This window comes from Dendrobium catenatum, unplaced genomic scaffold (assembly GCF_001605985.2).
Source record: "Dendrobium catenatum unplaced genomic scaffold, ASM160598v2 fragScaff_scaffold_1639, whole genome shotgun sequence".
Lineage (NCBI taxonomy): Eukaryota > Viridiplantae > Streptophyta > Magnoliopsida > Asparagales > Orchidaceae > Dendrobium > Dendrobium catenatum.
The window spans coordinates 1,256,785-1,280,504 of NW_021320101.1; the positions used below are offsets into that span (position 1 = coordinate 1,256,785).

The window sequence follows — 23,720 nt, forward strand, 5'->3', positions numbered from 1 at the left end:
AAGCTCAAGTTGAGTTTAAATATAATGGGATATGATTTCCTATTGATGCAAGCATTATGGCATATTGCATATTGAGTGTGATACTAAAAAAACATTATTAATGATATTCTTATGTATTTTTTATTTAACATAAAAGGAGATTTTGACAATAATCTTAATCAAAGGGGATAAGCTTGGGTAGTAATCAAGCACAAAGGGACTCATTATGGGGATAAACTAGAGAGATATGTATATGACGTTAGCATGGTGATATGAAAAGGTTGGTCTTATGATCCTTTATAAAGGGATCACTCGCCAATTAAGTGGACTACTTATTATCACTCTCGAAAGAATGAATGCATGAATTGACCCATAGTATGAGATTGAGCTTATATCTCCATTAGCAATTAAACAGAAATGTTGAAATGAGAATGGATTTAAAGATAAGTGAACACCCTTATAGATACTTGATTTCTACGAATGTGGTTCATGAAGGCTATCAATGAGACTTATATCCTTTATATAAAGGATATCTTACAAAACTGCAGAAATTAAAATTCAAATTCAAGATGTTAAGATAGGATGATAAATAACAAGGAAAAATAATTCATCTGATCATGTTCTATTGATAAGACAACCCAAATAGATATGAGGGTTTACTATACAATGCAAAGATGTAATGTCTATTTTGGATATGCATAATACAGATCTCAAGGCATGTAAAATGAATGTGTTTTGACAAACATTTATTTACTAAATCTAATATTTGTAACTTGGAGTATACATCCAAATGTTATGATATCAGTCTGCTTATAAACTATATTATTTATTTTAATATTTTTAATATAAAAATAGTCAAAATGAAAGAAAATTCACAATTATTTTGATATTTTTTTTAATCTTTTGAAGCATTTTATAGGGATCCTAACAAGAATGACCAGACAAAAAATAATATAACAAATATACATTGTAGTTAGCTACTATAGATAAGGCATCATAGATCTTCAAGCACTTTTAGATATGCAATAAGTATATAACATGAAAAATGAATATATTAAATATGATGATTATTACAACTAACTCTCAATGCCTTTTATCCAAATTTCCAATAGCTTTATATTCAACATCATATATATGCATTGGAAAGTATTGATTTATTAAATTAAATGGGTTATTATAGTAAATCTTAATAGTAGAATATCTATTATAATAAGTGAAAGTGTAATACTTTTTAAATGTTTTTTTTTAAGAACCTATTATATGATTAATTAATAATACAATGCAAACCTTGTAGAGCTCAAAGAGTTGCATTGATGTGTATATATGTGTGTGGTAAGATGGCTATACTAGTACAAACTACAAACTTTAGGAATTCATAACAATCAAATATAATTTTGTGTGATTTGGAATACCAAATGCCATAAAAAAACCATGGATTACAAGTCATTTGGCTTGAGATCATATCAAAGTAAAAATGGAGAGATTATGAGAATGAATGTCTTTATAGGTTATTGAAAGTCACCTATAATGATAATTGACTTAATAAATATAAATGATAAAGATTAATAGTTGATAGATGAAAAAATGAAAGTACCACATTAAAGCTAGATGTACCGTCTTGCTGAATTATATTATATTGTTACATATATTGATAGCATATATAATAAATGATAAATGATTAATGCATTTCTCATTCATGTCCATTCATATTATATTGAAGGATTGCAATACTGCTATGTTGTTTCCTACTACATGGATTAATTGATTTTTGATGCATTTATTTTCTCATGCATGTCATTGATTCATGAATTTTAGCATAATGATTCTTGTTTTTCGTTACTGATCATATTGATTAGTAGTATTGATAAACAATCATTGATAGATTATTAAAATATATGAATTTTATTGATTGAGATGAGCATGCATATTAATTTCTTGAATCTTCCATTGAAAACTTTAGTGAGTTTTGGGTTTTGTTGGGCATTGCGAGCTTATTGTATGATTTACTTGATTTCAGGTTAGAGAATATGTCTTGACTCAATGGAGTGAGGCTAATTGAAATCTCCAGCTGTTGATATATTTTGTATTCTTGTTTATTATTTTTTAGTCAGAAGCTTGTGGTATATTATTTATTGTAATGATCTCCTAGCTATTATAAACAAGATTTTAATGAAAAAAAAAAAATATAGTGGAAGATTTTAATGTATACGATGCTTAGTTGCTTTCGTTGGATGCATTGACTTATATTGATGATTTTATAGAAGATATTGTAGATGATTAAAATATAAAATGATAATTATTCCAATTTACCCCTTGGGGCACACATGTTAGACCTAACATGTATAGTAGATCAAAAGAAAGCTAGATGTGTTAACCCTAACATATCAACCCAAATATTTATGATAAACCTAATTCAAACTTAATGAGTCAACTCTAGAATTTATACATTATTCAAGTGGCAATCTATGTATGTAGTTGGGTATAATATTTTATATGATTTTGGTACTCATGTGGTTTAGGAAACCTCTAGAATTGGGACTAAATTTGGGGGTGGTTATAAGTACACTATAATTTATATGATATAATGTATATCTTATTATATATATTTGGACCTAATTAATATAAATAAATATGTTAGATATTAAGGTTAAATTTAATTATACTAATTGGATTCAATTATCAATTAGATCCCAATAAGTTAATGATAAGCCTATATTAGGATTATAACTTAGATTTGGGTTGACTTGGATCAGCCTTATGTCCACCCAATGTCAAAAATGGGTCAAGTAGTCTTTCGAAGTTAAGTTAACCTTAGGTCTGTTGCCAAGGTAGTTTTGACAATGAATTGATTTATTGATTGCAATATAGTGCTTAAATTTTCTCAGACTTGGGTTGGTATGAAATTATATTGAAAATTAAAATACATATCAAATTGAAATTGAAATACAACAACATTATGCATCAATTACTAGGAGTGTAAATGAGTCGAGTCGAGTTGAGTATTGACATTATAGAGCTGAGGTTGTCTACCTCATAGTGAGCTTGAACTCTAGCTCGAGCTCGTTAGTGAGCTCGAGCTCGACTTGTTTTATAAAATTCAAGCTCATGCTCGACTTGATTATTCGATTATAGAAGAAGGGCCTAAGTCGCAACCATATAATACGTCAGCAACGAGAAGGAGAAGAAGTAGACAACGTTGTTGTTGACACAATAAAATAGTAGAAGAAACTTGTTGGGTTTTTTTCCGAACCTTAAATTAATTAATTGGAACAATTAATGTTTGCACCTTTTTTTTTTCTTTTCCAATTAATGACTGCATCATTTTTTCTTTGGGAACATGTCTTTAATGTTTTATAAATATTTTTAAGAAGGTGTTGCATCTCTTGTAATTATTACTTATGCATCATTTATTAGGGTGCAATTTTAATCATTATTTTTTAAAACATTCAAACTTATTAAAAATAATAATTGTTTAAAGAAAAATCATAAGAGTCATTCGAGCCAGCTCACAAACTCATGAGTCGAGCCTCATCAAGCTCGAACTCGGCTCGGTTAATAGGTGCGCTCTAGTTTAAACTCGTGCTCAAACTCACGACTCGATAATATTGGCTTACAAGTTCATTATCTAGTCAAATTCGAGCCGCCTCTTTGAGACGCCTCGCAAGTAGTCTAAGCTAACTTACACCCCTATCGATTACCATCCAATTGAGTCTAAGGATTTATTTGATTTAAATTATTTACAAAACCTTGCTATCAAAATATCAAAATTATCTATATAAAAATAATATTATATTTTAAATATACTATCACAATAGCATTCCATCTAATTAGTTTAAATCTACCCCACTATTATTTAAGAAAATAAGACATAACATCAAATCAAGTTCCTCTCTCATTTTAATAATATAATTAAAATTAAATGAATAAAACAAAAACTTTTTTTTTTTGGAAAATAAAAAATAATAATTTAACTTGATAAAAATAACCCTATACAATTTGTTTCTCATGTTGCCCAAACCCGGTGACTAATCGTCTAATCCCCTGCGAGGACGCAAAAAGCCGGGAAGGGGGACCCAAGACTTCAGAATTCCATGGTGGATATAGAGAGAGTGAGTTAGCGAGTGAGATTTTACTGAGAAATTGTGACCAAAATAGCATCGAAAGGCAAAGAAAAAAGGAGTGAAGGAAAAAATCTACCGGGGAAAAAATAGAAGTAGGTTTCAGACGAACGACGGAGAGAGTTTGAAGGAGATTCGTCACTATTTTGTCCTCTGGAATAAACATCGGAGGTGAGGGGTTTTTGATCATCTTCCTCGCAGTGTTTTCCTCTTTCTAACCTCATCTCTTTCTTTTGTTTTCTTTCTAGAAAGCTTGAGATATTTTGCTATTTTCGGATTTGGCAGGTAGGTTGCTGCGCTCTCTTGACTTAACTGAATCTTGAGCTTTGCTTTCAGGGCTATGGTTTCCGGTCTTTTGTCGTTTAGAGCTGACTGTTACTGAATTTCCGGAGGTATTAGTTTGCCTCTTCGATTTTGGTTTGATCTCTCCTTTTCAACTTTAGTTTTCCTAGGCGTGGGCGATGAGAGCCATGGAAATGGGCTGAAGCTTGGAATTGTTCGGTAATGACTACGTTGGCTGGGCAATTAGCTTTTCGTGCCTAATTAGTAAGTGGAGTAGAACCTGCTAGCATTTCGTTTTACTGGTTTTGTGTTTTGACATATTTTGTTTCTTCTACTCAACTTGGATTGCTCTAGAGCATGTAAAGCATTTAGGGTTGTTGTGAATGCGTTCTTTCCCTTTCCATGGGTTGTAAAACTTTTTCAGAATTAATGATTATTTCTCGCATTTATTATTTATTTATCAGAAATCATCAATACTAGATTGAAAGTTTACTGTTGACCAGTTCACCATTAAAATTATTTACAATGAACAATTTTTTTTTTTCATTTTATGTTTCAATATATTTCATCATCCCTCTCATTACTACTCTTCTGTCATTAGTGTTGGTTTAATAAACTGATGAAAATGCAGGGAATTTCCAACTAGTGCTAACAAGGTGCAGATGTTCGGAAGGATTAGCATTTGGATTTGTTTGGAATATCATTTAGTTGACAAACTGCATACATTTTTTGGAAGACAGAATTTTAATTCTATTTTGTAAACGGGATGATGCTATATGTTTAGTTAAAACACATGCAGTAATGTTACATAAGATTATTGGGTGATGGGTATGGACCATATTGTTTTAATTTCGAAGGTGTTAATGAGGGATTGTCATGCTTATATAGGTTGAATAGAGTTGTTGAGTGAAAATGGAACTTATTTTTATGATATTCTTTGCCTTTTCATACTTTTTTTTTTCAAGTTCAGCTAGTATAAAGGTTATAAAATAAATCAACAGAACATGTTCATTAATTGTGAATCAGTATATTTCATTGAAATTTCGTTTTATGTTTCAAATTTAGTTATGCATTGCTCCTTTGAAGCCTTCATTTTTTGTGCTGCATTTAAGATGTTTTATATTGTGTTGCATGTTGCATTATCTAAATTTTGTCCGTTCTGCCTAGCCCCTTTGCATCACTTGATTATATAGGTGCATTGATACTTGAAAATTTTATCACATCTTAATACAATGACATAACAACCCAATGCTTTTTCTCTTTGATATGAAATATAAAAAATGAGCGTGTGATCAATTATCTATGGATTCAAAAAGTTGTGTTGCTTATGTGAATTATTTAAAACATATTACCATGCTAATTATGTTTGGAACATTATCAACGTGTGAGTGCTATAAAAATCTTTGTTTCTTTTGTTTTTAGTCTTAGTTTTTTTATCATAGTTTAGATTCTACCCTACATTCATATCTAGTGTTTTTTACAAGTTTCTTGGTACTATATTAGATGCACCAACATTAGGTTTTTCATTGATATTTCATACTTGTAAGTTCAGTCAATATAAGAACGACACCTCCGATGCTTAGGTGCTATATTTATATGTTATATGTGTCTTTGTTTGCTGCTCTATGAAGCATGAACTCTGACACAAAATATTAATACGACATGACAAGGATACATAGACATGACAAAATCATAAAAAGTAGGAACGACATGCCATTGACACAATTTGTTAATTTGTAATTTATTGATATAAAATATGAAATCAAAACATATAATATAAATATTTTTAAATTAAAGCATCATACAGTGAAGCATGATATCATATTTATCACCAAACAATCGAAAAAAATTGATGTGAGTTAATTCAAGTTACATTTTAATATGTCATCTACGGCACCTAAATCAATAACAAATCAGCAATAAAAAATATCAATATCAACATTGTATCATTCACACAAAATACCAATAATTAAAAAAAGTACATAACCATTAAAATAATCACTTGGAACAAATGATTGTCATTGCCACTAGCATGATGTTCTCTTCAAAGGTAAGTTAGGTCCTCACTTAGTTGCCCACACGAGATGAGACTCTAGCATTGTAAAACACCTCCCATTTAGGTGCCATCATTGAAGTGCCACCTAAAATCACCTTATTGTAAGGCGCTTGACGTTAAGACGTTTTTTGTTATGATAATTTTTTATTAGTTTTAAAGTATAAAAAGCCATATTATGAGATGAAGGCCTACTAATCTAATGACTAGGAAAATAATATGAGCAATGAAGAAGATAAAATAGATAGTATTGAATGTTAGTCTGTTAGATTAACCTTATGCTATTGAAGCCACCAACTTAAGTTTTATCGATTTATTTAAAATTGAAACATAACTTGCGGGCCTTGTGTTGCCATTTTGATATTTGGAATGATTCAAAACTTGAAAATTTGTTTTTTATTACATTTAAAGATTTTATTGTGATGATTGTCATATTATACTTCTGATGGACTAGCTGATTTGATTGGGAGGGAATTAAAAAGTTCCTAATCAAGAGGGAGCTATTTAGAAATATTCTTAATCAAAGAGAATTAATTAGGAGATGTTTTCTAATTGAAGATATCATATTTGGTGGTTGATTTAGAGGAGATTAATTAGAAAATATTTTCTAATTTAGGTGGGCAGATTTGAGGGCTGATTTGGAGGGGATTAATTAGGAGATGTTGCCTAATTGAAAGGGTAGATTTGGGGGATGATTTGGAGGGAAAATAATTAAGGAAGTATGACAAATTTGGGAGAGGGCTGTTTGGGTATTTGTTGTTTATTTTTTGCTTTAAGTAGGAGATTTTCCTAGGATTAGGATCAGGTCTTGTTTGCTGAAATTGTAGTATTTTTAGGGTGCTTTGGGCTCAAGCGGCGTCTAGAGATTCGGGAGAGCCGGATCTTCCTCTCCAATTGAAGATATAACAGTATCTTACCTTGTCTTTTATATATAATCCAATAAAAAGTGTTCTTGGGTGTTATTCTTCTTCATTGACTTGTTATTGATTTATGTTTTTGCTGAAATTGTAAATTCAGCCAAGGAATTTCATAAGTATTGCATCCACTTCCTATCAAATTGGTATCAGAGCTGTTCGATACAGGCACCCATGCCTGAAAGAAAAGTAGAAGTATTAGAAGGGGATATGATGAAGATCCATCATGCAATTGAAATTAGATTGTGTGGAAAAGATTTCAGATTTCAAAAAGCTATGTTCAGCCATCCATGAGAAGATCGATGAAAAGTGTGCCATCATGGAAGAGATGATGAGAAAGTTGCTCGAGTTCCAAACCAAAACGGCATCGTCGTAGGTAGGGTAGTCACCAGCGACCAAGGGAGTGGAGGAAATCCTAATTAGATAAGGAGAGGGAAAGATCATGAGGTGAAAATGTTGGGAGAAGAAGAGGAGATGTTAACTTTGGAGTCACTTCCAAGGAGAGGAAAGACTGAAGGAGTGGGAGTTTTAGTGGAGCTGCAGAATTTGGAAGGAGAAAAAGATTGGGAGAAGATAGAAGCACTAGACATGATTCTATCACTCCTACAACAATATGGAGGGGTGTTCTAGCAAGTTCAAGGGTTGAATCCTTCGCGAGAACGCGAGTATGTTATCATCTTGAATGGAGTTCCAACTATCAGTGTTCATCTATACCGTCATCCCCAAATCCAGAATGAAGAGATTAATCAAGGTGATGCTCGTGGCAGGGATCATTTGACCCAATGTCAGTTCATTTTTCAATCCAATGCTATTGGTTAAGTGCTTCAGTAGCAGTTTATTCGTTCTGCCTTGAGGAGAAGGTGATATTTTGGGAGGGGAGTATTGATGGACCAACTGATTGTCTGATTTGATTGGGAGGGAATTAAGAAGTTTTCTAATGAAGTGGGAGCTGTTTTGAAAGATTCTTAATAAAAGAGAATTAATTAGGAGATATTTTCTAATTGAAGATAGCATATTTGGGGGCTGATTTAGAGTGGATTAATTAGGAAATATTTTCTAATTGAAGAGGGTTGATTTGGGGAGATTAATTATGAGATGTTGCCTAATTGAAGAGGGCAGATTTGGGGGCTGATTTGTGGGGGGAAATAATTAAAGAAATATGGTAGATTTGGGAGGGGATCGGGGAGGGCTATTTGGGTGTTTGTTGTTTATCGTTTGCTTTAAGTAGGAGATTTCTCTAGGGTTAGGGGTAGGTCTTGTTTGCTGAAATTGTAGTGTTTTTAGGGTGCTTTGGGCTCTAGCGGTGTCTAGATATTTGGGAGAGCCGGATCTTCCTCTCCAATTGAAGATTCAACTGTATCTTGTCTTTTCTTTCATATATAATCCAATAAAAGTGTTTTTGAGTGTTATTCTTCTTCATTACTTGTTACCAATTCCTGTTTTGTTGAAATTGTAAATTCAGCCAAAGAATTTCACAAGTTATGCATCCACTTCCTATCAACTGCCTAAAAGTTTTTCTTTATAATTAAGATAAGTGAAATTTTTTAAGGTCTCATACTGCTCAGGTGAGCACTTTGGCTGGTGCCTAGTACCTTGAGCATTAAGAATCAATGTCACCATGTGTGTCTATAGCCTTTCATAATAGTGTACAAAGAAAACACCATGCTTATTTTAGTGTGTTGGGGCATGTCTATGTCCAACATGTGTTTGGCTTAGACATGAAAGGTTTTTTTGAAGTGTTTGTGCTTCATAATTGGTTGTAGTATTTGACAATTCAATCACTGTAGAATTGACATTATGAACACCTTTTGATCCAAGTTTTGTAATATGATGTAATATTTTTCAACATTGTTTGATTTTACCTTTATATCGAGGCATTTTTTCTTCCGAAATAAAGATATTTTTTAAGTATTTTAATGGTGATTAAGGAAATCAATTCATCACCACAAAAATCATGACTATTGAAGGCTAATGGTTATTAATTTGGGTTCAAAATTTATGGTTTCAAAGAGAGATTATTTGTGGGCCAAAAAGATAAGGAACAATGATGTCAATGCATCAAAAACACATCAGATCAATGAATGATGAAAATCTTAATAATTTAAATGATAAGAACATGGCAAGGATTTCAATGGAAGTATTTTTTAGGCTTATGACTTCAAACTTGGATACTCCTTCAATGTTTTTTGCTGTCGAGCTTTTTGAACAAATGATATGAGAAGGGAGGAATGGAGAGGCCAAAAAATGCTAAAAAAGTGGAGGGCCTGGCTAGCTATAATATGCTAAGATAAGAACTAAATTTTCTCAAAACAAAGCTTTAATCAATATCATTAATCATCATCCATGATCCAACAGCAACAATAGTTCCTTATTTATGTATGTCCACATGAAATAATAATATAGAAGAAAGTAAATAAAAAATACAAGGTAAATTTTGGCCTAGATGGTTGCCTCATGCAATAGCTGGCCACAAGCTCCAATTAGGATAAAATCTTGATCACTAGTTTCAAGTGCTTATCTCATGCTTGGCCTGACTCCCAGTGATTGTTTTGTTCTTGACTTGAACTCCTTGTGCATGTTCCAATCTGTTGTAGATAGTTTTTGCATCAATTCCCCATTGAATTGAAGAATTCTTCTTGAGAGAATTAGAATTTATGTACAAATCAAGCATATAGGGGGCAATCTATCTATTGGAGATTTTATTGGGTCATCCTAATGGCTTGTTTTTTCATCTAAGTATTTGTGCTGAGCATGCTTTCCACAAATATTTTTTTCTGCTGTTGAGACCTTCATTTTCTAGAAATGTTGGACCTAGTGGAAAAACTGACTTGCGCAAAAAAAATTCTTATTGAAGTGTTAGTCTCCAATTTTTGAGTTTTGAAAGTATCTTGATAAGTTGTATGTCTTCTATTAAAAAATATGATTAATAATTATGGGGCAAAGCGTTTAGGATATATATGAATCATGGCATAATCACCTTCAATTTTATCATGAGTACCTTTTTTTAGCACTTGAGGCACTAGAATATTTTCATTATGCATTTCAAATTGTCTGTGCACTTTTCAATGAAAATTACAAAATTTAACATGAATGCTGCAATAGAAAAAATGAATGCTTTGAACAAATTAACAAGTTTATCGGCTTTTTAGGTTTCATGCCATGCACAATCTCAAATGGAGATTTAACAAAATTATAGGCAAAGTTGTACTCTTGAAGGAGCTTAACCAATTTTGTTTGTCGAGTATTCTATTTGAGAATTTATGAAATTGAGAGTATGTTGATTAGAGAGTATAATGGATTCCTTGGGTGGTAGACAATGTGATGAGGACATCGCCAGCATTTTCGACGCCGGAGATCAACGGCCACGAGCATGACTTGTATTTTGTCATTTTATGTAGTAGCGTATTTTATTTTGATGTTCTTCCGTTTTTGCCCTTATGGGCCTTAGTCGCTTATGTAGCCCGGAAGGGCATTTGAGTCATTTCTTAATTTTTCATTTTGGCCTATTTATATGAGGCCTCATGCATTGTAATTTGAGTTTTGATGAAATGAAAATTTATTCTTGTTCTCTTAGTGAGTTCATCTTCTCCCACGATCTCTTAGTGAGTTCGCCGGAGGAAACTAGATCTCTTAGTGAGTTCTAGTTCGCCGGAGAAGACTAGATCTCTTTGTGAGTTCTAGTTTTCGTACTTCCTAATCTTGTGAAAATTCAAGGTGAGGACATTTGAGGTTAGTAAATTCGTAGTTGTCGAATTCCTAGAATTCCACTTCTCCCTCCCCTGCTCTTGCCGCCGCCGCCTACCCAAAACAGCCCAAAACTGCTGGCCTCCTGGCTGCAGCCTCTCGCCGGCCAGCATCTCATCCTCCTGCCAGCCCACCTTCCGCCGGCCAGCAACCCAGCCTCTGCCGGCAAGCCTCCCACGGGTTAGCTCAGCAGCCCCAACCCGCCCACCTGTTTTTTCGAAATTTGAATTTCCATGTCACGACTTTAATTTTTTCCTATTCTACTTCAATTTACATTAGGAAATTTGGCCTGTGTTAATTCTTTTCAAGTAATGGGTGACTGCCAACGGGATTAGCTGCAAGCCCTTTTAGGAAATCTTTTTTTTAACATTAAATCTGATATTCACGGGTCAGATTTAATAATCCCGTGATTTCCTCGGGAGAATCCACATGAGTAATCTGATTGCTCTCTCTCTCTCTTCCTATGGCCGGCCACCTCACCCTTATTGCTCCCCTATCTAATTGCCATCTCATCACCATTTAAACACCTCTTAATTACCTCCCTAATACCTCCCCTCTCCAACGTAATTACAGTTTTATTTCAGATTTCTAATCTGAAATTTGAAAGCAATTTGAAATCAATTATTCCCTCTCACCGCCCAAGGTCCAAACTGCCTCCGTCCTGACGTTTGGCTTGCTGCCTCCTTACCCTTCAATTTACTCATGAGTACCTTTTTTTAGCACTTGAGGCTCTAGAATATTTTCATTATGCATTTCAAATTGTCTGTGCACTTTTCAATGAAAATTACAAAATTTAACATGAATGCTGCAATAGAAAAAATGAATGCTTTGAACAAATTAACAAGTTTATCGGCTTTTTAGGTTTCATGCCATGCACAATCTCAAATGGAGATTTAACAAAATTATAGGCAAAGTTGTACTCTTGAAGGAGCTTAACCAATTTTGTTTGTCGAGTATTCTATTTGAGAATTTATGAAATTGAGTGTATGTTGATTAGAGAGTATAATGGATTCCTTGGGTGGTAGACAATGTGCCTATGATGTTGCACATGAATAAGAGCATAAAACTCATGAATATATGTATAATACATCTATCTAGTCTCATTTAAATTTTCATTGTTCTTCCTAACTAAGGACTCAATCTATGTTCATATTCGAGGCATCACAAGATACTTCAAGAACTTCCCAATACTTGGAAGTCTAATAATAAGCAAGGTCATCATCAAGACCTTAATCTGCTGACAGAGCATCATTATCATCGTCTGCTTAAAGTATTTTTATACCAAATATAACTATATGTTAGACCTGTATATTTTTGGGCTTTTCTGTGACGTTTTCTATTTTTGGCTATTTGTATTTTAGCATTTTGTCATGACATTATATTGAGTATTTTTTATTTCATGGCTCATGCAGGGTGTTTATGTTATTAGGAATGGTGGTAGGTATGGTAATGACAATATGAAAATAATGACGGTGGTTTAGCATTTGGAGGTAGGTTTGTGTATCTTGGTCTGCCTCTATTGCTTTTATAAATAGTGGCCTCTTGTAATGTTAAGCAATTGCTTTTGAGAATTTTTTTTTTCTTGAGTTTTCTACTCTATTTGTGTGCTTCTACTCCTATGTAAAGGATTATTTGAGTCTGCGAGTTCACAACCCTTAGAGAAAGTTTTCTGACGAAGGAATGAGATCTTAACGATGATCGACTACAGAGGTCGAATTTAACTTATCAGCGCTTCGCCATCAATTATTTTAAATCCATCACATGTTTGCTCTTTCATAACTTTTTATCTATCTCTTCTCTACTTTTTATGAGGATTGAACATTTAATGTGGTACCAATAGCTTGAATATTCTCACCCTCATTAATTCTTGTTATTATGTCTGTGCTCAATGCTAGTTTTATGTTATCATTACTCACCATGAAATATTTTAAGAACTATTTATGTATTGTTTTAATTACATTCATCTCATAATTAATTACATTTGTCCTATATCATATGCTTAGAGGCCTCCATTCTAAAACTTGTCTATTTGAAGATATTAGTCAGTGGTACTATGATCGTGCTAAAGTCCTTGATAAACTAGCGAGAAAAAGTACCAAATCGTTGAAACTTATAACATCTGCAATGGAAGTAGGTGTTGCCTAATAAATTGTGGTTGTAATCTTTGTGGGATTTTGTTCATGACCTTTAGAATATACCACAAATCCAACAAAAGCGCGCGGGGCTACAGAAACATACCTTTCACTGTGACTTACTCAGTAGACTCCTCATAAAAGTGATCCTAACCAGAAAGCAGATGATCTTGATCGAGGAGTGGGCGTGCTGTTGACAATTCTTCATGGTGCGTAATGCTTTGAGAAGTGAAAGTGTGAAGCGAAGCATTTGGCCTTAAGGTAGAATGCAATAGAAGTTTAGAAGTACAAAACATAAGCTTTATCATTTTAATTTTTAGTAATTAAAAATGTTAAAATATATTATGATGGTATTAAACTAAAGTAATAATATAGTAAATTATTATATCTTCTTACTAGTTTTAACCATTTTTAGTTTGTCCATTAATGGAACACATCAAAATTTGTTCACATTAATATGAAGTTAGTTGTGTAATATCTTTTTATCTGGTTAGGATATAATTATAATAAACAAGCATTATGGAATAAGCTTAAAATGAACTTAAGTTACTAATAAAGAGCACATGACAATTAAAACCTTTGAACTATGGGTGTGGTTTACTATTAAAATATAGTGGACTAATAAAAAAATAGGTGATATGTGTTGTACTTAGATGAATGAGGAAAAAATAGGGTAAATAATCTGAAGGAAAAAAATGCCGATTTATAAGGTTGATGGGAAAAGAAAGTACATATATTGTATACGATATATGACAGAATGAATGATGAGGTGGAAATTATATGAAGCATTTTGTCTTGAAGCTGCAAGGGGGTGATATTGGGTGCAGCTTCTTTTTTTGGTTTTTTACAATTTTATTTCCTTCACCTTCCTTAATTTGGTAAGTAAAATCGAAGTGTATGCTTTTCACGCTTCAAATCACATCTTGAAGCATATCTTCATATAGAGAAGCATAGCTTTATACTACAAACCCTTAGATTGTCATAATTTAGAACGTATTGGGACTAATTTTCTTTAAATCATACTTTTTATGCTTTAAAGAACATTTTAAAAGCATTAGTTGATGGTGGTGGGTAGCTTTTTGATGTGATTAATTGCTAGTAAAGGCTATGAATTTTTAGTTTAATATTTATCAGGTGTTCTTGTGTTTATTTTGGAATGATGAAGAGTTTGAAGGGGTATTTTTGTAGGAATGCAAAGATTGGTCCAGTTTGTATTGATTTGGAAGATCATTTTATTGAGTGACTTTAATGTGGGATAAATGATTGAAAATGATGGTGGAATTTAGTTTAGGATGTGAAATTATGATATGGAGTTGATGGTAGAGTATGATGGAGTTTAAAAGGATGTGGAGATGTATTGAATAAGACTAGGCCCAAGTGTTTTATAGTTTAACTAAGAGTTATGTGGAAGTGCTTAAAATGATTTTAAGGTTTTGGTTGCTGGTCTATTGGTCTTAGAATTTGCGAATAGAGTAAAGGAAGATATTAGAGCGGGTGTTTAGGAAGGGTAACTAGTAACTTAAAGAAAATATCATGATAACTATCTAACTTATCAAAGATAGGCAAACGATTTGAAGCCACGAGCACCGAGTAAATGAATAACACTTCTCTTCTAAAATTTTTCATTCATCAATAAAAACTATAAAATATTTCAGCCTATATTTATTAGCATTATATTACTCTTATATATTTTTGGAGGAAAAAAAGTGAGGGAAAGGGGGTAGATTGCCATTAATGAGAAAGAGTTTCATTAGCCTATTTTTAATACTTTATCTATGCCAAACTATATCATAGCTTGTCATACAAGTTTCTAGATAGATAATAAAATATAAATTATATTTAAAATATTAAAAACTATTGGCTCTTGATTGAGCTTTTATAATTTGGCATTTTCTTTGACTTTTTTTTTTTGAGCTTTGATCTTAGCTCTTGTAATTAGGCTTTTAGTGATTATCTTCATCACATGATGTGCTACATCAGTGGCGGTGTCTTTTTTGGTGACATTTGAAACATGTCACATAAGAGTCTGGAATCCTAAATCCATAAGCTAATGGAAGGTCGTGGTGGCAGGCTTTGGAACTAAGCATGGGTTAGCTCTATAACATTGAAATAGTGCTTGGCTGCGGGTCTTGTCAATGGAGTCCTGGTGAGGATGGGCAAAGAATTTAGATTGATTGGGATGTGAAAAAGAAATGTGTGGAGTAACTAACGATGTTTATCAAGCTAAGTGCGGCAAACACCCTCAATAGATTTGATATTTAGATTTCAAACTTCTAAAGCAAGATTAGACTGTAGGGCGTTCATGAATTTTGTATTCAGACACAAGCTCATTTAGATCATATCATGACACTTGTTCTTTAAATCTAGTCATAGTAACTTGAGTATAGTCTGGGCGCCTTATATCTGATCAAGAGAGCTTAAGTGAGAGCATGCACGCTTTTGGTTCAAAGGAAGCTACTTTTCTTTTAAGAGATCTTGCATATGAGATGGTGATATGAAATGCTATGCTTTTTTCAAGGTGGTAATCAAATACCGTATGACTCCACCAGGAGCTTTCGTACTTACATACTCCACACATTGAATTCATTTAGTGCAAAGAGGCGATCCAAGAGCTTTTTCTGGGTCATGAGCTGTCAGAAAGGAAGCTAGATCTTGATCAAACTAATTGAATGATAATGCTCAGTTGCATGTCAACAAAGTCAGGAGCTATACATGCATCGAGATGAAGGTGTAGTATAAGAGATGGGGTAAGTTGAAATGTTCCATCATTCATCCTCAGATGGAATGTAACCCCAAACATAGGGTTGTGCATGCCTAGCGTCAGTGAGATGATCATCTACATACCGTCTATGCTGATTAAGAGGGACAACGTCTCTAACGGTATCAAGATGACAAGGGTCAAAGTGATAAATTAGTGTTATGAAGCATAGATTGATGTAGGATAGTCCAAGCATCTTTAAGAAGATCAGAGGTGGCTAGATATGCAGTTTTGTTATGAAACATACCATGAGACAATTTTAATGACATATACAATGAAATTTTAGCCACATTTCTTTGTAGGTTAATTTATACTTTAAAAATAAATAATATTTTTTTATTGTACTCTCATGAGCAACATTTAGTTAATAAAAAGGTAAGAAGTTATGAATATAAATTGTTTCAATTTTTTTGGGCAGACAAATGAGCTTTAAGAAGAAACAAAACATGTTATGTCAAGTACTAATGGGACACTAAATTATCTAAAGATCCATTAGTAATTGTAAATATTTTTGCTAGTATAATAGTTACTTTCAAGGACAGCTTGAAGTAGCCACCCTACCTTGTTTTGAATTATAGAAAATGTTAATGTTTGTTCCCAGTTAAAATTAAAAATAATACATAGTAAACTGTAAAGGAATTTTCATTGAAAGCATTAGGGGTTACATAAAGCCAAATATAAAGGAATGAGTCATGGCACATAAGCTGTGGTTCGCTCACCTTTTTTCCTTCAGCATTTTCTTACATCAGCTTTCTAAGCTCTTTTTTAATTCTCTATGCATGGGAATGCTACACTGCCACCTCAACTTTATCTAAGCATAAAATAGGATTGGCATTGCTGTAAAAAATGTGGAGCTAGAACTAGAAAGAAATGTCCAGCCCCCTCCTACAGCTTTTACTATATATATATATATATATATATATATAAGATGACATATTTGTTTAACAGTTGTGAGGCTCCAGTAGTTGGTCTATTCGATTCTGATATTGAGCTCATATGACTTGCCTTTTCCAATGGATGCAAAAGAAACCATATGGATGTTTGAATGCATTTAGTTTCACATCCTGAAGGCATCACCTGAATTAGTTTTGAACAATATATTTTCTTTTGGAATGAGGCAGTCTGGCTTAAGAAGTAGATGTCTGCGACCTTTGGAGAATCTCTAAATTTTGTGACAAAACAAACTTCTTCTCTAAACGTCATAAATTTTGTCATGAAAACAAGCGTCTCCCCCTTTTATAAGTCTTAGCACAAGCCTATCAGTTGTGAAGTTCAATAAATACTTTGTTTTATTCTCATCAATACAAAATGTTCCTTGTGGGAGCAACTATAGAATTCTCGTTGGCAAACACAAAGTTTTGGATGATAAGCTGTTCTTGTTTCTACATGCAAAATTGAAATTTTCTATCTCTACTTAAATCCTGTTAGCTTGTGGCATGAATCTCTTATTTCCGTGTGCAGGCATATGTAAAGAGAATATTTTTTTGTATATGGTTGAAAATGCTTATGCAAAATATAATTCCATGGCCCTAAATTGTGCTTGTTATTGGGTTTCAAATCATTTAAGATGCTGCATATATGCTTGAGTTCCAATTTCATATCTATAATTTAATATTTATTTCCCTTAACCCCTATATTACCATGAGTAAAAGTTCTAAATAGTCCCCTAACTATCAATAAATGACAAATTTAGTCCCAGAGTTTTGCATTGCCCTATTTTAGTCCCTCGACTATTATAAATTGAGCCAATTTGGTCCATGGCCTTTTAAATTAGTGGATATAACCATAGAAGTTCATTTCTTTGGGGGCATTTAAGTAAAATACCTCCTTGATGGTGACTTAGGGTGATCAAGTCATCAATAAGAGTACACGTTTTAGATATCTTGGGTCTATCGTTCAGATGAGGATATTATTAGTAGATATCAAGTTGGATGGTTGAAGTGGAGGAATGAATCGAACATGTTGTGTGATAGAAAAGTACCCCTCAAACTTAAGGGGAAATTTTATAAGATGGTGGTAAGACCTACGCTACTTTATGGCGCAGAGTGTTGGTCATTAAAAGAGAAGCATTAAGTGTTGCAGAGATGAGGATGCTCAAGTGGTTGAGTGACTTCTCTTAGAGACAAAATACAAAATGAGTATTTGCGTGAAAAGGTTGGAGTAGCTCTAGTGGCAGATAAGATTAGCGAGAGTCACCTTAGATGGGTTGGACACATAAAATGTCGGCTTTCCGACGTCAGGTTAGGAGAGTAGATGTATTGGATTTGACTTATGTTAAACAAAGTTAGTAGTAAACCTAAAACGAGTTGGCTAGAAATATTAGAAATGACATTTTTTATTAAATTTAAATAAGAATTCGACTTTTAACAAGATACAATAGAGAAAAAAGATTCATATAGTTGATCCCACGCAGTGGGATATAGGCTTGATATTATTGTTGTATCTAAGCTATCTGAGCTTACTACACTTCCGTATCACTTGATTCACAATCTTTTTATTTTATCAAACAATTTTGTTTCAATATATACTAAAATTGCATATACGACCTACTTAGCCATTCTTCTACAAATTTTAAATATCTTATTATAATTTTTCTCATGTATTATTCTGACTCATCTTTCTTAAAGACTCCACAAATAATTTGAGTTATCTATTGAACAAATTTGACAGGAAATGTTTAAGAAAGGTATCCAAACCAACTTAGTCTTTGTTTGGCACAGCTGATGTTGTGTTTTTTATGTTTTGTATGAAATAAAAGCATAACGTGTTATAACGAAATATGTGTAATTTACAAATTTGCTCATATGTTCAAGAAGCAGTAGACAGTGAGCAGAATAAGAAATATTAAAACTTTAAGCATATTTCTCATATAACCAAAACAACTCTTTGAAATGATCACCCAAAAAAAAAAGTAGCTAAATGGGTCCTTTTTTAACGAATTGTTTGACTTTCACCATTAATTTTATCTTTTTAAAGCTTTTTTTATTTAACTTTATTTGTCCGTATTATTTTGTTGTTTACTTTTATGTTTCCGATATTGATTCCACTCTAGTTTTCCTTGCTAATCGTTATCTAATTCTAGATATTTTTGTATTCATGATTATTAAAATTTTATTTTCTATTCTCTTACACTAGATTTCTTTTATTCTTACTATCCCAACTTTTGGCATGGAATCTGCCTCCACTTTGTACATGTGAACTCTAACTAGCATGCACGTGTCTGCATAGTGTTAACTGCTTTTTTATCTCGATATTTATATCAACGCCTAGTAGTGTTATTTCTTCTCAATCTTGGGGAATATTAAGATAAACTTTTTGTTTTTTGTTTTTCCTTTAAGCATTCTTTCTGGAAAAGAAGTTAATTTGACAGTTTATTTTATTGCTGATTGAGCAGCTGCCAACAGTATTTTGCTATTATTGGGTGCGAAAATGGATGATAACGGGCACAGGGAAAATGGAAGGCACAAGGCAGATCATTATAAAGCAGTTCACGCTCAGGTATGGTTGATGCATCACAGAAGAATATCTTTCTCAGCATACCCTCATTAACTTGTACTAAATTATGCTATAGCCTATAAGGACATGATGAAGCATCTCACACATATTAACTGATCTCCATATCCATCACATATCTTTGCTATTAGTTTCATGTAGGTTATGGCAATCTATTTATGATGTGAAACCAACATGAATTGCAAGGAAATAATAAAATTATTGTAAGCTTGCTACTTTAAAATTAATGAGTCACAGGAATTAATTTTAGGAATTATCTATTGACATTTTGTTTTGGCATGCTGTTACAGTTTTAGGAGAACAAAACAACTTAAAATAATATCAGAAATACAATAAAATTAAATGTGCTATAATAATAATCCACGGGTTAATATTTAGAGCTTTTCACCTAGAATTTCCTTTCTCATTAATACTCTATGAGAGGCTTTAGCGGAGAGAGATCTTCAGCACACCAAACGATGCCACCAAGAAAGTTACGACGCCGACAGTTTTGATCCACGGGAAGGTAGCCGGAGAAGGAGGCACAGGTGGACATCCTACGAGTTGCCACTGTCCGGATGGTCGTTGTTCGTCGATCGTCTCGGTGAGATGAAAAAGTATGCGATGTTACCAATGTACGTAGTCTTCGACGGAATCTTCAAACTCCCAGACTGGGTCAAAGAAGGGCGACTGAAGGATATCAATTTGTCTTGAGAATTGTACGCAACTCCGTGATCGACTTCAGGATCAGCCATCCATGAATATGGGAGTCTTCTTTATTGTGAACCATGGAGGAGCCGGGGGTTTGTGAAGGAAGAAGGGAGGGGAGGAACCGGCGGTGTTCTTGGGTAGAACGGAAAAGAGAGGGGAGGGCTAGGGAGGTGGGGAAAAGGACTTAGAAAATCTGAAGTTTATTTCAGAATTTTCTAAGAGGGGAAAGAGTAATTTAGACTCCAAACTATTCCCAAAAATAACTATAGTGGGGCTGGCGGTTTAGGAGTTAATAGGCATTTAATTAGGCTTAGGGATTGGATTGGAGAGAGAATAGGAAAGGGGAAGGGGGCTGGCCATATGGGGAGAGGGAGACGATCTCAATTCAATGCACGTGGGCCTCTGAATTAAATTAGGAATTGAAATCAAATATCTAATTTAATTTCAGATTTGATTTAAATAAAGAGTTTTCCTAAATTAGTTTATCAATAAGGAAAGTGTTTAATTTAGAATAATAAATTGAATTTAAGTAGGAAACTTTCCTAATCAATAAGGGACTTATTTTAGGAAACTGAATGAGGGAATTTGAATTTTGAATTTCAAAATTCGCGGGGGACTTGGAGGGTAGTCGACGGCAAGGGGGTGCCCAATGGGGCGGCGGCTAGAGGTTGTGGGAAGGAGGGGACGGTGGGGGGAGAGTAGGCCGGCGGGTGTTGGGAGAAGGGAAGGTGACTGGATGTAGGGGAAGAGAAAGAACAATGATGAACCGTGAGCCTCAGACTCTTCCAAAGGCTGACGGTATTGCAATCACCCTCACTTAGGGATCTCTTCCTTCTCTCAGAGCAACAATGAAGAAGAGAAAAGCTCAAAATTTTATTCATCAAATCATCCTCAATACAATAGAAAAGAGCCCTTATATATAGGCCTCATCATGACAAAATAAAAAAAGATTAGAATGCCCATAGGGCTACAAAAGCAAACTAATTCCCCATAGGGGTAAAGTAGGAAAACTGAAATATGAAAATAAACAATACATAAAAATGCATCAAAAGTAAAGGCTCCTGATCGTGGCCGTTGATCTCCGATGCCTCATCTGATAAACACGCCAAAATCTCTTGTTGATGTCTTCATCAATTTACGCTAATCTTCTGATCTCCATAGCCATCAACATGTCCTATGGTTGGACAACTCATCATCCGCAGTAGGTTTATCCTCGCTTTCTGGGACCGACCTTTCAATTTTCTTTAACCATTTATTCTTGTTTGACCGCAGACTTATCTCGATTGTCTAGAATGAGCTTTTAACTTCTTCTGCCATTCTCATCTAGAGCCATGTTAAATGTGAGATAATTCTAACATCTAAGTTAACAATGGCTTATCTGTTTTAATTTACAGCCTTTGACATTTATTTCAGATGGTGGCCTTACTGGGCTTTCAATTATTTGCATTGTACACTCTTCAAAATATCGATCTATTGAGACTGGCTACCTTGTCCCTAAAAGATGATCCTTCCAATGCATTGATGCGTTCCTTCATTATAACCTAAATTGCATATTATCGAACAAAATTTCTTTATACTTATTAGCAAATGCAACATAAAGCAGTAAAGTTCATGGAATCAGGTAATATGGTTGGAAATTATTTTTCTCTGCATTAGTTGGCTGTGACCCTGAAACACACTCAAGCTCCATTTTTCGCTCTCCTATTTATAACAGTTTAATCGAAAGTTTAATTCAAAATCTGTTTTAAATCTTGATTTGGTGCTGATTCTTTGAACTTATTCTTGTTCTAGAAGATGATTCAAATAAACTCGTACTTCCCTAAAATTTTCTGTTTTAAAATTTGTGCTTGTTTTGCTTTCCAACTAATCAATATAGACAATGAAGATTGATTTTTTCATAATTTCCATTTGGTTTTGTTGGATCACAGTGGATGATGCCTCAACACCAGATGAAAGATGGTCATAATACCATGAAGGTGATGGCTATCATGGCGGAGCGGGACAATGCAATTCAAGAGCGCAACATAGCCCTTGCCGAGAAGAAAGCTGCTCTTGCCGAGAGGGACATGGCTATTCTCCAGCGCGATGCAGTCATTGCCGAGCGAAACTCTGCTGTAATCGAACGAGACAATGCCCTCGCAGCATTGGAGTATGCTCGTGAAAACAGCTTGAATGGCGACAATGGCTCTGCATGTCCGCCTGGATGTTCCGCTCCGCGTGGGACAAAGCACTTCCATCAGCATCAACAGCACCTGCAGCACCCCCCTCCACAGTTGTCCGACTCCCCATACATTCATGGAAGAGAGATGCAGCTTACTGAGGCATACCCAATCTCCACAGCTCCTGATGGTATCGTAAAGATTCGAAAAGCTAAGCGGTCAAGAAAGGATACGAAACCTCAAGCTGCTAATCCAACAAAAAAGGCCTCCAGGAAAGGAAAGAGGGTCACTGGTGCTGAGGATTTGAATAAGCAAATAACTGTGGTGAAGCCACTTAACCAGTGGAGGGGTAGTGTTATTGGAGGCGGTGAAGACCTGAACAAACAGGCCATAGTAACAAAGCACCATGAGTGGAAGGGCCAGGATCTTGGTCTCAACCTGGTGACGTTCGACGAGTCGACCATGCCGCCGCCGGCGTGCTCATGCACGGGGAAGCTACAACAGTGCTACAAGTGGGGGAGCGGCGGATGGCAATCGGCGTGCTGCACGACAACACTTTCGATGTACCCTCTTCCGGTGATGCCGAACAAGCGGCATGCCCGAGTTGCAGGGCGGAAGATGAGCGGCAGCGCTTTTACGAAGTTGCTTAGCAGATTGGCGGCGGAGGGCCATGATCTGTCTTCTCCACTAGACCTTAAGGATCACTGGGCTAAGCATGGAACGAACAGGTACATCACTATCAAGTGAACGACAAGTATTAGAATTTCTGTAATTCTGCTATTTAGTGGGAGGAGGGAATGGAGCTTTTACATGGGTGAGCTTTTATGATGTATTGGTCTTTATTTGCCTAAGTTGGGGTTTTTTCGAACAGGAAGAACTGGTATCTTATGAGTAGGAGGAATATGGGTGTAGTTGTAGTTTAGTAGGGTACTTATTTTGAACATGTTTTGCATTCCTCAGCCCTGGAAAATGTAAGATGTCAATTAATGTAATTCATTTATTGCAGGAAAGCTGATGCTATTTAGTGGGAGGAGGAAATGGAGCTTTGCATGGGTGAGCTTTTATGATGTATTGGTCTTTATTTGCCTAAGTTGGGGGGTTTTTTTCGAGCAGGAAGAACTGGTATCTTATGAGTAGGAGGAATATGGGTGTAGTTGTAGTTGGTAGGGTACTTATTTTGAACATGTTTTGCATTCCTCAGCCCTGGAAAATGTAAGATGTCAATCAATGTAATTCATTTATTGCAGGAAAGCTGATGTTCTTTCTTTGGGGTTCATTAGGTTATTTTTAAAACTAATCTCATAAAATTGATTAAGATTTCGTTTGGGACGGTTTTTTCACTACTTAAAGCGGCTTTTTAATTTAGATTTTGTTTGGG

At 34.3% G+C, this 23,720-nt stretch overlaps 1 protein-coding gene across 3 annotated transcripts; it reads left to right on the forward strand.

Moving 5' to 3' along the window:
* Positions 1 to 4,010: 4,010 nt before the first annotated feature.
* LOC110110573 (barley B recombinant-like protein D) lies at positions 4,011 to 23,618 on the forward strand. Of its 3 annotated transcripts, XM_028701140.1 has the most exons (7): positions 4,018 to 4,268; positions 4,383 to 4,489; positions 4,550 to 4,643; positions 12,503 to 12,580; positions 19,375 to 19,478; positions 22,112 to 23,123; positions 23,364 to 23,618. In XM_028701140.1, exons 5-6 carry the CDS (start codon positions 19,410 to 19,412, stop codon positions 23,087 to 23,089), a joined length of 1,047 nt encoding a protein of 348 aa, XP_028556973.1. In that variant the 5' UTR covers positions 4,018 to 4,268; positions 4,383 to 4,489; positions 4,550 to 4,643; positions 12,503 to 12,580; positions 19,375 to 19,409; the 3' UTR covers positions 23,090 to 23,123; positions 23,364 to 23,618. The 3 variants fall into 3 exon arrangements, 2 of the variants coding, with proteins under 2 accessions (XP_028556973.1, XP_020697763.1); XM_020842104.2 differs by having other exon boundaries at positions 4,383 to 4,643; positions 22,112 to 23,133; positions 23,374 to 23,618; XR_003703180.1 differs by lacking the exons at positions 19,375 to 19,478; positions 22,112 to 23,123; positions 23,364 to 23,618 and adding an exon at positions 12,717 to 14,906 and having other exon boundaries at positions 4,011 to 4,268; positions 4,383 to 4,643.
* Positions 23,619 to 23,720: the final 102 nt, after the last annotated feature.